A 15622-nucleotide genomic window follows, 5' to 3' on the forward strand; every position below is an offset into this window, starting at 1 on the left:
TTCGCTGGTTTGGAGTCTCAGATGGAGCCGAGATCTGTGGGAATCTGTTGTGTGCAGCAGCAGAGAGAGAACAGCAGACAGGAGAGAAGATACTGGAGATGTTATCATCAGTGTGCAGATACAACACATTCCCTCTTAGTGACAGAGACCTGGATCATGATGATGATGATGATGATCTTCAATATCAGTGTGATTTCCTGCTGGATCTTTTCTCCCATGTGAAGGACTATGAGTCTAAAACAGGCCTGAGTGTTCTTCCAGCATTACAGTCAGTTTTCCAGTCAGTTCCTCCAGTCTGGATCATAGACCTCTCAGAGAGAAAGACCTCCATCCTCCTGGAAGTGCTGAAACTCCAATCAGAGAAGAAACAAGTGGAGCTGACAGGCTGGTCAGATGAAGAGAGTGAAGTGAGGAGTTTCCTGCAGTGTGTGCCTTATATCTCACAGCTCAGGTAAGTCAAACAAATACTGTAAAAGGTTTGTTAACAAATCCAGCTAATAATCACTGCTGGTTTGAAAAAACTGATTTGTTACTTACAAATCAACGTAATGTAGATAAAAATGAATTAATTTTTCAATTAACTATTTAACAATATATGGTCTTTTAATGTATTGTGATGTTTTCACAGTTCCACACATACAGTAAGCCATCCCTCTGTATCTGCTCACTCATCCTTAATGAGAGACGTTGTACTGCAGTGAGTCTTTTGTTCTTGTACTGTCGCTCTGTTTTCACAGTTCATCCATAATCTTGTGTTTCAGCTGTCGTCCACAGTTCTTCCAGAGTGTGTGTACATCCATCTCTGTAAAATCCAGAAAGGAGGTGAAGCAGCTGGCCTCTCTGCTGAAGCTGCTGGGCTTCACCCTGCACCTAACAGGGGAGTTAGGAAGGAAAACCTGCAGGACTGTGGGGAAAGTTCTTGGACTTTGTGCCTCTAACGTGGATCTCATCCTCACGCCCACAAAGGTGTCTGTCAGAGGAGCCGCCCTCCTCTTTAGATCCAGCACACAACTACACAGTCTGAGGTATGACACCATGACACCATCTTGTTCAGTTTGAATGTGTCGTTAGTGGTCTACGTTATTAATGTCACAACTGCTTTTCTCTGTGTCTCTCTCTTGGGTTTTCAGGCTGTCCAACCACACGGCCTTGCTGCTGTTTGGATGCGTAAGAAGGGGGAGAATGGTCTGTCCGTTGGTTCTTGAAGATCTTTCTCTTGCCCCTGAGACAGTCCAGCCACCAGAAAGAGAGCTGCTGAAGGTTGTCAGACGTCTGGCGTCCCTGCTGAGATACTGGGAAGTCCACCGGTTAGACCTGACTGAGTTCTGCGTCCCTGCTCGGTGTGTCGTTACACTGCTGCTTCACAACGGTCCCTTAAGAATCAAGTAAAGATCTTTCCTGAGCCTCATAAATACATTCTAATGAGTGACACAATGTATATTCATTTGTATTTGTTGAACCTGCAGACTGAGCGCAGAGACTTTCCAGCAGCTACCGGCCCTCCTCCATGAGATCCAGGACCAGGACTTGACGTTGTCCAGCTTGACTAAGGTTGGTGGAGACCTGACCTCCTGCTGTCTGGACTGGGAGGTTCTTCACTATCTGCTGCAGCAGGTGCCAGCTCAGACCATCACTGTGAACCTGAGGAAGCATCACTTCATACAGGAGAACATCACACGTCTGATTCCCTTCCTGGACAGGATTTTATTTAAACGGTGGTCAATTTATTTAGTTCACCCTTATTTTACCATTTACCAGATCCACACATACAGTTTATCCTATTGAATCATTTGTATATGTGTTTTTGTAGCTTATGTTTCATCAGCAGTTCAATTCTAAACAGTGTTCTGGTAAATACACTGTATGTTCTCAGGTCCAGTCCCGGCTTTGTGCTGACTGCCATCAGAGAGACGTATAGAGCTCACGCCAGTCACATTGTACCCAGTCTACTGAGGTCATTTGATCATGTGATCAACCTGACCTGCAGAGAGCTGGACTCAGTGGACTGTGCTGCTGTGTGCTTCACCCTCACACACAGTGACAGAGTCAACCTGAAGCTGTTGTGGACCTCCATACCAGCAGGAGAAATACAGTCCATCCTCTTTACTCTGGACAAAGTTTCTCAACTCAGGTCAGACATGAGCGCTTGTTTCTCAATGCTGTATCTGTATCAGTCCAACACACAGGATATGATTCACCTGTCCCTGGACCACCTCACCATACTTCCCATCATCAGTGTTTGGATGCATTAGATCCATCTATCATCCAAATTCTGCCTCATTACTAATGTAGTACTGAAGATCAGGGCCTCTATTCACAAAGCATCTTAAGGCTAAAAGAAGCTCCTAACCTGCCGTTTAAAAATAATGGGCGTGTCAGTCCTAACTTTAGGACTCCTAATTCACAAAGCCCCTTATCTCTAAAAGCAGCACCTAATACTGAAAGTCAGAAGCAGTGGAGAGGACTCCTAACTCACTAAGACCAAATCACAAAGAATCTTAAAGAGCTGCTGTGATTCCACATCACAGTGTTCTGGAAACCTGACAGGACGCTGAATTACTGAAAAGATACGACTCAATCACGAGGGAATAATGATCGGTTTAGAGTTTGTGAGGGATTAAATAACATCTCCTACCAACTGATGGATCAGTGTGGAAATGAAGTGTTTGGAAACATTATTATTATTTTTCCACTGAGTGAATTGAATGTATATAACACACACATTTAATATAAAAACGTTGTTTAGTGAGCACAGGAGACGGAGTTGTTGAGGAGTTATTAAGCAACCTCTAACTGATAGCATACATGACTCATACTATTATACTTCCCTCTACCTGTTGCACACACAACTTCTTTCTTTATCTTTCTGTACTTCTCTTCTCTCTCAATTCTTCTCAATTAAAAACAAAAAAAACGAACCTGTCCTACCTAATTAAAGCTAACTGTCAGCCTATCACAGTCTGTTGCAGCTGTACCTGTTGTAATGTGGCTGTGGGTTGAGGTGTGAGAAGATTTCCTCTGACCCACCAGGTGACACCCAGCTGGAACATGATCCTTTCAAACAGCTGATCAGGTCACCCTCCATTAAGATCCATGACTCGTGTGTAGATCCTGGACCCTGTACAACAATGTCTACAGCTGTACAGGCAGCATCATCACAACCTGTGTGTTGATGGTGTGATTTTATTTTCCCGCTTACAAACACCTCCTCGTCTGGCACCGATCACAGCAGGTAGACCGACCATGAAGCTGCTTTATTTCTCTGTAGTAGTTGAACATCTAAAATGAATCGTACGAATTGTCCTATGATGTCGGGTGACAGCGCATTTATTGACGCAGCGTTGCCAAACACTTCATTTCCGCAGTGATTGGGTTGTTCCAGATGTTATAGCATTCTTCACAAACTCCACAACGATCACTATTCCCTCGTGATTGAGTCGTATATTTTTAGGTAATTCAGCATCGTGTAAGGTTTCCAGAACACTGTGATGTGGAATGACAGAAGCTCTTTAAGATTCTTTGTGATTTGGTCTGAGTGAGTTAGGAGTCCTCTCCACTGCTTCTGACTTCTCCCAGACTTAGGAGCTGCTTTTAACACTAAGCGGCTTTGTGAGTAGCTCTTAGTAAAAAAATTAAAATAATAGGAGTCCTAAAGTTAGGACTGACACGACCATTATTTTTAGGACTTTCCCCTAAATTAGCAAGTTAGGAGCTACTTTTAGCCTTAAGATGCTTTGTGAATACTGGCCCAGGTTCTTCTGTCTTTAAACAGCAGTTGCTAAGATCACAGCTGTTATCCACATGTATTTCAGTGGTTCATTTAATTTTTATTAGGCTCAGAAAAATCACCTGGTTTCATCTAAACATGCTCCGTATAGTTTCCTGGCCACAAAGGAGAGAATTACACTTAATAATAATATTTTTATTCACAGTACCAGTCGGAGGTTTGGACACACCGTCTAAATCAATATTTTTCTTTATCTGTATTATTTTCTACCTTGTAGAACTGAAGGCCTCAAACCTATGAAATAACACAGATGAACTTATGTAGTAAACAAAATGTTCTAGACTTTAGATTCTTCAAAGTAGCCTCCCTCAGCTCTGATGACAGCTTTGAACACTCTTCATTGTCTCACCATGAGGTCATCACCTGTAATGGAATGGAATTTCCAACAGTACTGAAGGCGTTCATGTATGTTGACTTTTCTTTCACTCTGTGCCCAACTCATCCCAAACCATCTCAACTGGGTTTAGGTCAGGTGACTGTGGAGGCCAGGTCATGTGATGCAGCGCTCCTTCACTCTCCTTTATGGTATATAAGCCTTACACAGCCTGGAGATGTGTTTTGGCCCATTGGGCTTTAACAGTCCAAAGCACATGGTTCAAGTGCATTTAGGGCGTGTCCATGTTACCAGACACATGGTTCAAAGGGTTCTACTTAGTCTCTTAATTAATAATGGGAGTGTTTAGGGTGTAAAATCCAATAAACCAATCACAGTGCCATCTCCCATTTCCTTTAAAACGCAGGCACAGGTGTTTCATACAGTTAGATTCTGTTTGTAGAATCTGGTCGGACTGGACTCACTGGTCAGGACTGGACCAGTGAGTCCAGTCCTGACCAGTGAGCCCAGTCCTGANGCAGGTGTTTCACACAGTTAGATTCTTAGACAGTTAGACTGGACCAATGAGTCCAGTCCTGACACATGCAGCAGCTCTGTGACTCTGAGGGACAAAGAAGGTGTGAGTGCCATGGGAGATGGGAGCAAGTGTTATTTGCTATTTAAACAACATGGGNAACAGACCAGTCCTGATGAGTGAGTCCATCCTTGACCAGTGAGCCCAGTCATGACACAGGCAGCAGCTCTGTGATTCTGAGGGACAAAGAAGGTGTGAGTGAATCATTGTCACTTTCCACTGCCTCAAGATAACAGTGCACCAGCGCTGCTCCTGACCTCAATTCATTCTAAGACCAACCCACCCATGGGCGCTCAGATGGGAGCAAGTGTTATTTGCTATTTAAACAACATGGGTGATGGACGGGAAAATGACTGTATCGGTCTGAAACTAGCAAAGACACTTGTGTTGTGCTTTGTGCCGGGTGGAAGTTAGAGCCCTGAGTCCTGTTGAAAAAGAAATGGTGATCCCACTAAGCACAAAGCAGATGGGATGGTACGTGGCTGCAGAAGGCTGTGGTAGTGATGCTGGTTAAATGTGCCTTCAAGTTTGTATAAATCTCATACAGCATTAGAAGCAAAGCCCCCCCACACCATCACGTGGTCCTCATCACAGCCAGTTTCATCACAGTGTTTGATGGTTTGTACAACTGCACTTGAAGATACATACATACAAGATACAAGTTCTGACTGAGCTTCATGTCTCAAAGTAATGATGGATGTTGTTCCACTTGATCAGTTCTTGACATAATATGTATCAGTGCAGATGTCCAATAGAGCTGTTTACTGTGTACCAACACTACCACAACACAACTGATGATCTCAAACACATGAAAACAAGAAATTCCACCAATTAACTCTTGACAAGACACAGCTCTTAATGGACAATCACTCCAGGGGATGACCTCATGACACTCGTTAAGATAAGCTGGTTAAACTGTCATCAAGGTCCAAAAAAAGAATCTAAAGTATGAAATGTATTTTTTTTGTTTACTACATAACTCCACATGTGTTTTTCCATAGTTCTGATGTTCAGTTCTACAATAGAATAGAAAACAATACAGAAAAACCTATAATTGGGAAGGCGTGTCCAAACTTTTCACTGGTACTGGTATATTATATTATATTATATACAAGGACCTGTAGACAACAAACATGTTAATGTGTAATCATAATATATACTGAGTCTTTTTTCATCTACAGCACCTTCACGTCCAATCTCAAAGCCATCATGTAATGATGTTTCTCTAGCGTTTTGAGACTGAATAATATCCACACAGTCAACTTCAGAGCTCAACAACATCCAGATGTGTTTGGCTCATCTGAGGGTTTGTTCGCTACTGTCTGATTATCTGCTTGTGTTTCTTTACCTGTCAGATTGATTTTCACTGATGCCTCTGTGATCCCAGATGTTACCTTGATGGGTAGAATGTTAATATAAATTGATGGAGAAAACATCAAAATAACTTTTTAAAACATGCCATTTTCTTTTGAATAAATATTATATATGGTGGTGCAGTGGTTAGCGCTGTCGCCTCACAGCAAGAAGGTTCCGGGTTCGAGTCCCGGCTCGGACACAGGGTCTTTCTGTGTGGAGTTTGCATGTTCTCCCCGTGCCTGTGTGGGTTCTCTCCGGGTACTCCGGCTTCCTCCCACAGTCCAAAGACATGCAAATGGGGACTAGGCTGATTGGTAGGTATGAGGTATAGGTATGAATGTGAGAGTGAATGGTTGTCTGTCTCTGTGTGCCCTGCGATGGACTAGCGACCTGTCCAGGGTGTACCCCGCCTCTCGCCCGCAAGGATGCTGGGATAGGCTCCCCCCCCGCGACCCTACTAGAGGATAAGCGGTAGAAAATGGATGAATGAATTATATACAGTGTCTTTAGGATATTAGTGTATTTGAAGGTCATATTAGTAACTGATTAATGAAGATAATTTATAAATATTAAATTTGGTATTTTTCTGCATCATCTTCACTGCCAGTGTTGACAGGAATCTGCTGCTGAGGTTGATCCACTGCTGTGCTGCCTGTGACGTCCAGCAGGAGGCAGCATCAGGCCTGTTCAGGGTTACACAGCACAGGTTGGATCTGTCCTGCTCTTCCTGTGTGGACCTGCGAGAGGAGGGTCAGACTGAGACTCTGTGCCTGACTGCTGGTGACTGCAGGGCCATCTCCACCATCCTGAGACACAGCAGCCAGGACACACAGCTGGACCTGCGAGACTGCGAGGTGGAGGACAGAGGACTGGAGCTGCTGTTTCCTGTCCTAGACAGAGTCTGCTTCAGGTGAGTGAGACACACAATGAGCTAAACCAGAAGCTTGTTCACTTTCATGTTCATGCATCGTGACAGCCTGCTCTTTGTTTCTTCTGTGTAGAGCCAGTAAAGCCGTCCTCCTCCAGCTGCTGTCCCTGGTTTCTGTGAACACTGAGAGGGACACAGTGAGACGGGCGGTGTCCCTGTGTAGAGCCCTGGGTGGAGGCCTGGACCTCAGTCACACCACACTGGATGAGCGGGCCTGCGGAGCTCTGGCTGTGACGCTGGACTTGTCTGAAGGACTGACGGAGCTGGACCTCAGTCACTGTCAGATCACTGACCAGCTGCTGCTCACACTCATCACACATCTGCACAAAGTCCAAGCCCTCGAGTGAGTGTCTCACTATGAAGACACATGTCTTCATGTGTCAGCGCTGTATATAATGCAGTGTCAGCTGTAGTCTAGGTGGTGGAGGAGGTAATAAAACAACAGTGGAGATAGATAGATAGATAGATAGATAGATAGATCAGTCACTCTGAGGAGAAACAAACACAACTGAAAATGTTTTCTCTCCTTGCTTCATTTGCCTCTGCTGCCGACACCCAGTAAGAAATGTACCTGTGTGTCACTGTCTGTGTTTGTGTGCACGTTACAGTTTGAGTCACAACAACATCACGGATGTTTCAACGGACAAGTTACTGCAGCTGCTCTCCATCAACCCCTCCATGGACACTGTGCGGTGAGCATGCATCAATTAGTGCACCATTCAGTTATAAAGAGCTTCCAGAGAAACCCTTCATGACCTCAGAATAGTTGAATTAAACTGTGAGACATATTATTGTGGCTGATGACATTTCTCTCTCTGCTTTGTTTTCTGTCTAGACTCTTTGGCAACAACATCGTGGACAGAACAGCCTTTAAGAAAGACAAGCGCTTTGAAATATGGTGAACCTGTCGTCAGTGGGGTGGTAATGGGATCATCAGAGAATAATTGTTCTATCGTCTCATAATTAACTGTTTTCTAATCGTGAGATGAAAATATTACTGTAGTATAAGAACTACGGTAGCCCTGAAGGCAAGTGATGTTTTTTGTCAGGATGATTTTCTACGTTTTTTTTTTTTCATCTGTATAAACAACCCTGAGAGGTGAAGTGAAATTTTTTTCTACCACTTTTGGGAAAAAGTATAAATACCACTGTGGCCTCACAGAAACAAGGTTCTGGGTCGGAACCTGCTGGGACCTTTCTGTGTGGAGTTTGGATGTTCTCCCTGTGTCTGTGTGGTTTCTCTCTGAGTGCTCCAGCTTCCTCACACAGTCCTAAGACTTGCAGGTCAGGTTCATTAGTGACTCTAAATTGCCTGTAGGTGTGAATGTGAGTGTGAGTAGTTGTCTCTGTGTGTCAGCCCTGTGATTGACTGACGACCTGTCCAGGTGTAATGTCAGCTGGGATTGGCTCCTTCAAGAGACAGTTAAGGTAAATAACATAGTCTCTTCTGGCACTTTTAAAGATTTGTTATTTGTTATTTGAGTCTGTTGTTGAGGGCTGTAAATGTTTTGTATAATTTTTAACATAAATTTTAAGTTTTTTATTATTATTTTTTGCTATTAATTGATAAGATACTGTTGAGATTGGGTGTTTTTGTATTGACTGTTTTACATTGTTTTATGAACGACCGAATGTTTGACTGTTTTATGTTGTTTTTATGAAACAAATTCTTTGTATGTAACCATTGAGTTATGAGACCTGGGTCTCCATGGACCCCCCTGTCTAAATAAAGGTTAATAACAATAATAGTCTGATAGCAGTGATCATTTCTGAATGACTGTGTTTTACTTACTCCTTCTGACCACTAGAGGGCAGTAATCACTCATCGTGTTCATGTTCTCTGGACCAGCATCACACTCAGTATATGAACATGTGTAACCATGTTAAGTGATGTTAATCAGTTACAACACTAGTTTATTTATATAACTGCTGCACCATTGTGGTTATTATTAATAGCTTAACATGAAAATGACCAGTATAAAGTTTACAATAGAACAAGAAAACCGACGAGAAGAAGAAAAGCTCAGTTCTAGAGACTTTACATTCACCTCACAGCCCCTCAGGGTGTTAAATGACCAATTAGCAGCTGGATCTAAAGAGGAGGAGGAACTGAGTGAAATGTGTTTATTTAACCCTAATCCACAATCTAATCTACACAAGCATTTCTACAACACAAGCTTTCAATCAGCCATCAGTCAGTTTGTAGCTGCTCCTGTTGTTCACATAGGCTCAATTATTTGATCATTTTCATAACAGTTTCATGACGCTTCCTTCACATTGGGACACAGCTGAGGACTCTGAGGTCATGTCCTCTCTGTTGTTTCTACTAACCTGCAGGCCTCAGCAGCCTGGTGGGAGATTAAATATTCCAAAAATGGGATTTGAGAATAAACCTTGTGATTTGGTATCACACAGAGAGTAAATAACGTGTTCAATACTTACTTACGACAATGAATTACCAGTGTAACTTGTCTTTTAGTTATCCAATTCAAAGCAGTTTCTAAAAATAAAAGAAGACTGAATGAATATTGTTCTCTCCAGAAAAGAAATGATAGGGAGTTACACACCTCCCTTCTTTTGTACCTGTATTAACCAGAAGCTTTTTATCTTACAGAGCCAGTAAATGGTTGTATTAATAATAAATGTGCTGTAATGCAAACTAAAACACACCAAAACCCCTCTGAATGTAGCATTACAAAACAGCAATCTAAGATCACACCCATCAAAGTACTATTGTAATGTTTTGCACAATGGGCATACTACACAAATTATGCCTCTAGTGTGGAAACAATTAGTTGATTAATCCATTAGCTGATTGGCAGAAAACTAAACCCTAACTATGTGGAGATATCAGTCTTTAGAGACAATCAGACATTCACTGGTTCCAGCTTCTCAGTCTGAGGATTGGCTGCTTGTCTCTGATTCACATTATTGTAGACTGAGTGTCTTTGGCTTCGCGACTGTTGGGCAGACAAAAGTTATTTCAAAATGTCACCTTGTTTGTCAGTATTTTCTGACATGCTGTGCGCTAAATATTTAATCAAATAAATACATCAACATGACTCGATCATGAAAATCTGTAGTTGCAGCACTGTATTCCTTATCAGTGTCATCAATCAGACGTCACACACACTGAGCCCAGTCTCCTGTGTATTCCTATGTATTTATTGGTGAGAGGTTTACAGGTGCACAGATGTACATTATCACAGGTCAGCTGGAAACAAGCAGAAAACTGAGCTCTCATCTCAGCAGCCGAGGAGGGGGACTGGGCTGACTGGCCGGCGTCTTCATCTGGACCGGACTGATCCTCTCTTCTCCTTCTTCTACTTCTTCTTGTAGTCCTCCAGGTGAGCCAGTATCCAGCCGGAGGGGCCCAGGATGGTCATCATCAGGGTTGTCATAGCTATTGCTTGCTCCTGCGGGACACAAAGACACAAAGAGGTGTTTGAACTTATGTTACTAGACTTCATATGAGACTAATAATGATAATAATAATAAATAATTATAGAATGTTAAATATAGTGTACACACATTAGTCCCAGAACACCACAGAAGGAGAAAAAATGGTTTCATCCTTTCCGTCATATTTAAACCAGTTAATGATGACCAGCAGATTAGACATGTGACAAACATTCGTCCTCTAAACTTTTTTAAAATCTGTTTATTGCTGTTTTAAATGATAAGCATACAAAAACACATACAACCCCACCACACCCACTTACAGAGTAAGTAGATAAGTAAATAAAATAAAACATTAATCCAGCAACTGAGCAAGTACAATATATTCTACAATATAAAATGAAATAAATAAACAATTAAAAAAGAAAGATTCTTTTTTTCTTTATTTTGTCTTTATTTTGTGATTGAGAATAGTGTTTGCTGTTTTCTAGCCCTGGTCTTATAAAGTAGAAGGCTGCTGTTGTCTTTGGCAGAAAACACAACAAAAACTAGAATAATCGCCCGTGTTTGCTTCCTTCACCAACCAATCTATCTATCTATCTATCTATCTATCTATCTATCTATCTATCTATCTATCTATCTATCTATCTATCTATCTATCTAAATTATCAGGAAATATGGTCATAGTCTCTCCTTCCTTAGTTACAGCATGAGTGTTTTTACAGATCATTATGATGTCACAGTGAAGTTAACCTTTTACCTTTTGGCTATAAAATGTGATCACTTCATTTAATCCTTATAGACATTTGAGTTAAACTGTGTCAGAATTAGTGAATGAAGTAATGAGTTATGAGCAAAAACGTGTTTTGTGAAGTCATGGTGACCTTGACCTTTGACTTTTGAGCAACCTCTGGGCATTCCTGATACATTGCATTCACAAGAACATGAGGTCACCATCACCTTGAAAATGAACTTGGACTGAAGGATGTATCAGCAGATACAGTATGTCACCACAGAGTCAGTGCTCTGGGTTCAAAGGCACACTGTGGAGTTTTTATCCACAGGTGGCGCTGTGGAGCAGCATCGTTTTGTTAGTATCTCACACACAAGGACACACATACACATCAAAAATCAACTTCTCAAATGTTTTAAGAGGAAGAAAACACATTCCACATGTTTTGGTGAGAAACACTGAATGTTAATGTTGTTTACAAGAAGACTTTACAGGGTGCCTTTAAAACAGATACTGTATGTAGATCAGCATTGGTTTATATGTTGTTACATCCTGCTGCAGGCTGCATATGTGCTTTCATTTTTCTAATTTGTTTGTTTATGTGAAACATGTTAGTCATAAATATCCCAAATCAGTCTGTATATAAGTTAATAACAGTACACTGTAGGTAACTGTAAGACTTCCTGCTGTAGAACAGAAAGTATCTAATGAAAGAACAACAAAGAGCTTTTTACCAAAGAAGGCGGCATCTTTTCACACAAATGAGCAGAGGTGAACAAACCAATACTGGTATCAAGCAAGATAATGTATCTGTAGCAACAACAACACTCTTTATTACACAGCTTCACAAAGTACAAACATTTCAAACAAGCACGCTCCAGTAAAACAGCACTGCTGTTACCTTACAGCAGAGAACACAAACACCAATGAAACACGCACAAAATAAAAACACTGAATACTTTTAAATATGTAAACATGCAGTATAAGAGTGTAACTGCTGACAGAGGACCTAAAGCAATAACTGAGAGAAATGTGAGGTTTCTGCTCACTTTGGTTTTCTACTTGTAACTTCCCTGGGTCTCGTAGTTAAAGCGTAAGTGAGTTGAATCTGTAGCTTCATCTGTTATAGTTCCATTAAAATGTCCTCGATTTATTATTAAGCCATTCCCTCTGTGAGCCTGCTGAGCTAAATGTAGCCGAGCTAATCATTAATCATCTCTGTGACTGACAATGTGAGCTGAGCAGAAAATACGTTGTCGCTCCCTAAATACCACCATTATTAATCTTTGATTTTAAATCGGTTCAGGTCAACTCCGTCTGACTTTGACCAGCAGCAAGGTCAGTAAGTTGGCAGCTGCTCAACGGGACACATGTGTTCACACAGCGACTTCACACTGTTGCACTCACAGTCACACAAAGTGCATTAAACTCCTGCACTGCTGTGTCAAACACAGTGAAATAATAAACTCTTAGCATTGTTCGGCTGTGGGTAATGTGGTGTGTATATATGCAGTCTATAGCCGGTGGTTATATCTGGGCTGGCAGAGAGGTCTACGTGTTGGAATAAGGCGGAATAATGGCGAGATACTGACGCACTTATCGAAAGGGTTAAAAATAAATTCGTTTGATAAGTTTTCGATATCAGCATTGTGCAGGGAAAATAATATATATACAATATTCAAAATTTCATGTAAATAAATAATAAATATTTGTAGAATGGGAGAAGTAATAATCTTTAAAGTTTGACGCAGTTCAGGCTGCGGGCAGGACCTGCTCCGTCACATCGGGCCAAGATGCGCTGTGCCGCGGAACAATGAGCGCGGCCGCTGACCGCTGACCGGTGTGGAGCGCAGCCTGTTGCGGGAGGATCTGCAGCCTCTGTCGGATGGGAGTAGGCTACCTGCTGAGGTCATGTTAGGTCAGTGGAGGGAACATGAACTCACCCCTGCAGTGACATTGTGTTTGGCAGGTTTGGACGACAGATGAGCCGCGGAGACCAGCTGAGTCCTCAGCGCACTCTTGAACAATCGGGACACGGTGAGCAGAGACATAGCGACGGTTCGGTGCTGGAGGAAGACAGGGACAACACAACCAGCAGCTCTATCGACAATGACACCGCTGGCCTCACTTTCACTTTTTCTCTACGAGCCACCAGACGGAATGTGTGTGCGCGTGTCTCAGTGTGTGTGTGTGTGTGTGTGTGTGTGTGTCTGTGTTTGTGTGTGTGTGTGTGTGTGTGAGAGAGAGAGAGAGAGAGAGAGAGAGAGAGACTGCTCGTAAGCCCGCAGCTACGTCGGAATTTGATTGGCCGTGTCACCTCCGGGTAAATGACACCGTGACCGTTGAGCGCGGGACGCGTCCTCAGTTCACCCTCTGCCTTCAGCTGCTGGAAACAGTTTCCTCCAGCGCGCAGCTGCCGGACACACTGACGCGCCTCATGGAGCCGCAGACACCTTTTAATGGTAGATTATAAAAGAGCCAGACAGGTAAAATAATTAGTCATGTAGCCGACATAGTTTTTTTCTTTATTAAGTGATTACAGAACAAGTGAAGAGACGCTTAAAGTGAGTCAGATTGGACCAAACACATAACAGAGAATAAAAACAAACACATGAGAGAAATAATAATAATGATGAAATGTGTGTGTGTGTGTGTGTGTGTGTGTGTGTGTGTGTGTGTGTGTGTGTGTGTGTGTGTAACAGAAAAGATAGAATGGCATTGAGGTTTTGCATTCATAATTATAACACAAAAAAGAAGAAGAATGAGGAACACAGTGCACAGTGAAACCCTTACAGATGGTCCAGAATGCAGCATCCTGTCTGGTCTTCAGCCAGTCTTGTAGGTCACATGTCACCCTGCCACTCATCGACCTCCACTGGCTACCCATCACTGCCTGAATCTGATTCAGTCTCTAATGCTGCCTTCAGAGAGACATCTGGGTCTGATCCATCTAGTTGACCTTAATCATTCCTTCTCAGACACTGTGTTCCTCTGATGAATGTGGTCTGTCATCACCATCCTGCACACAAGACAGTCTCAGTCCAGACTGGTCTGGTCTGGTCTGGTCTACCCATGTCTATCAGAGCAGGAGCGTCCCTCTCTGTCTTCAAGAGTCTGTTGAAGACTCTCTTCACAGAGCACCTCCTCTCCTAACACCTCTAACACTCTCACATGTCTAACTGGCTCCTACTGTGAACTTCACCTGATCTTCTTCACTTATTAAATAGATGTAGTACTTAGTTCTTACACCAAGGGCTCGACTGCTCTGAAGCTTCGGTGAAGTCACTTTGAATAAAAGCATCTGACAGATGAGTAAATGTAAAACAAATATCACGTGTTCTTACGTCAGCACGCCTCCACCAATGTTAACCAATAATAGCAGGTGGAGAAGGTGTGGCTGTGGAGTCAGAGGCAGACAGCAACAGCAACAGTGCTACAGCTAACTTTGGTCCAGGACTTTGTTTTAGGTATCAACACACACCATTTAGAAATATTGCAGTTTAGATTTTTTACTTTTAGGGTTGAAAATGTGAAAATTGTTTTCAGCTTACAGTGATACATGTCATATGTCAAGAGCAAAAGGACTTCAGAGAACTTAGAGGCTCATGTAACTGTTGGTTTTTTAGATATGACCTGTGTGACAGTGATGGCTGTAGTAGTCATTCCATAGTCACATTTATTTTAATAGTAGGCCCATTATGTACTCAGGTTAGGCAGCTTCATTTATGTAGCACAGTTCACACAGGTTCATTTAAAGAGCTTGGACACAAACAAAACAAGGAAAAAGTGAAGAGGTAAAACAGTGAGAGGATAAAATTCAAATGCAAGTCTACAACAACATTTTAATACAATTTTAAGTAGAAATGTGTTGTTGGTTGAACAGTTGAACCTCTGAGATAATGACCCCCCTAGTGGATCATCAGTGAAGCGTTCACTTATCTCACGGACTGATCACCTGTCTCTGTGGGTCAGCGAAGTACACTCACTGGCATTTTAAGAGGAACAACTGTGCACTTTCTTTTCATGCAATTATCCAATCGTCCAATCATGTTTGCCACTGCAGTTGGCCTCATTAACAAGGCTAGAGACCCGTAGTGTCACATTTTATACTTTTGCTATCTCATTCTGAATGTGCTGCAAGATTGCATCCATGGCAAAACTGGAAAATCAAAAAGGATAGCTGGTTAGTAACAGGAAGAGTTAAAAGGAAAGAGAGCCAGGTGGTGAACTGACAAGTTATCTATCACCCTTAAACAAGAAAGAAAGTCATGAACGTTCAATCGTTATAATTTTAATAAAAAGTGCTCTGAGAACGTATTATATGGTCTCCGTTCGGGGTGGGCCGTCAGTACTGATCTATTTTCAAGTGGGCCATGAGTTGGAAAAGGTTGGGAACCCCTGATCTAATGGCTACATTAGTCACTTCAGGAAAGTGGAAGTAACAAAAATAATTGAAAAAAATGGAAGTGATGAAATGCTGATTTGAAATAAATTGCTTGTTGTAAACACTA

The 15622-nt window shown here is 42.2% G+C and overlaps 1 protein-coding gene across 1 annotated transcript; it reads left to right on the plus strand.

Moving 5' to 3' along the window:
- The first annotated feature begins 6 nt into the window (after window positions 1–6).
- Window positions 7–8704, plus strand: LOC111234823. The gene is made up of 9 exons (XM_022763002.1): window positions 7–451; window positions 762–1025; window positions 1131–1385; window positions 1467–1715; window positions 1874–2131; window positions 6659–6961; window positions 7053–7322; window positions 7588–7671; window positions 7815–8704. Exons 1-9 carry the CDS (start codon window positions 99–101, stop codon window positions 7879–7881), a joined length of 2103 nt encoding a protein of 700 aa, XP_022618723.1. The 5' UTR covers window positions 7–98; the 3' UTR covers window positions 7882–8704.
- The last annotated feature ends 6918 nt before the right edge of the window (window positions 8705–15622 follow it).

This window comes from Seriola dumerili, unplaced genomic scaffold, assembly GCF_002260705.1.
Source record: "Seriola dumerili isolate Sdu_G_001 unplaced genomic scaffold, Sdu_1.0 BDQW01000465.1, whole genome shotgun sequence".
Taxonomy (NCBI): Eukaryota; Metazoa; Chordata; class Actinopteri; order Carangiformes; family Carangidae; genus Seriola; species Seriola dumerili.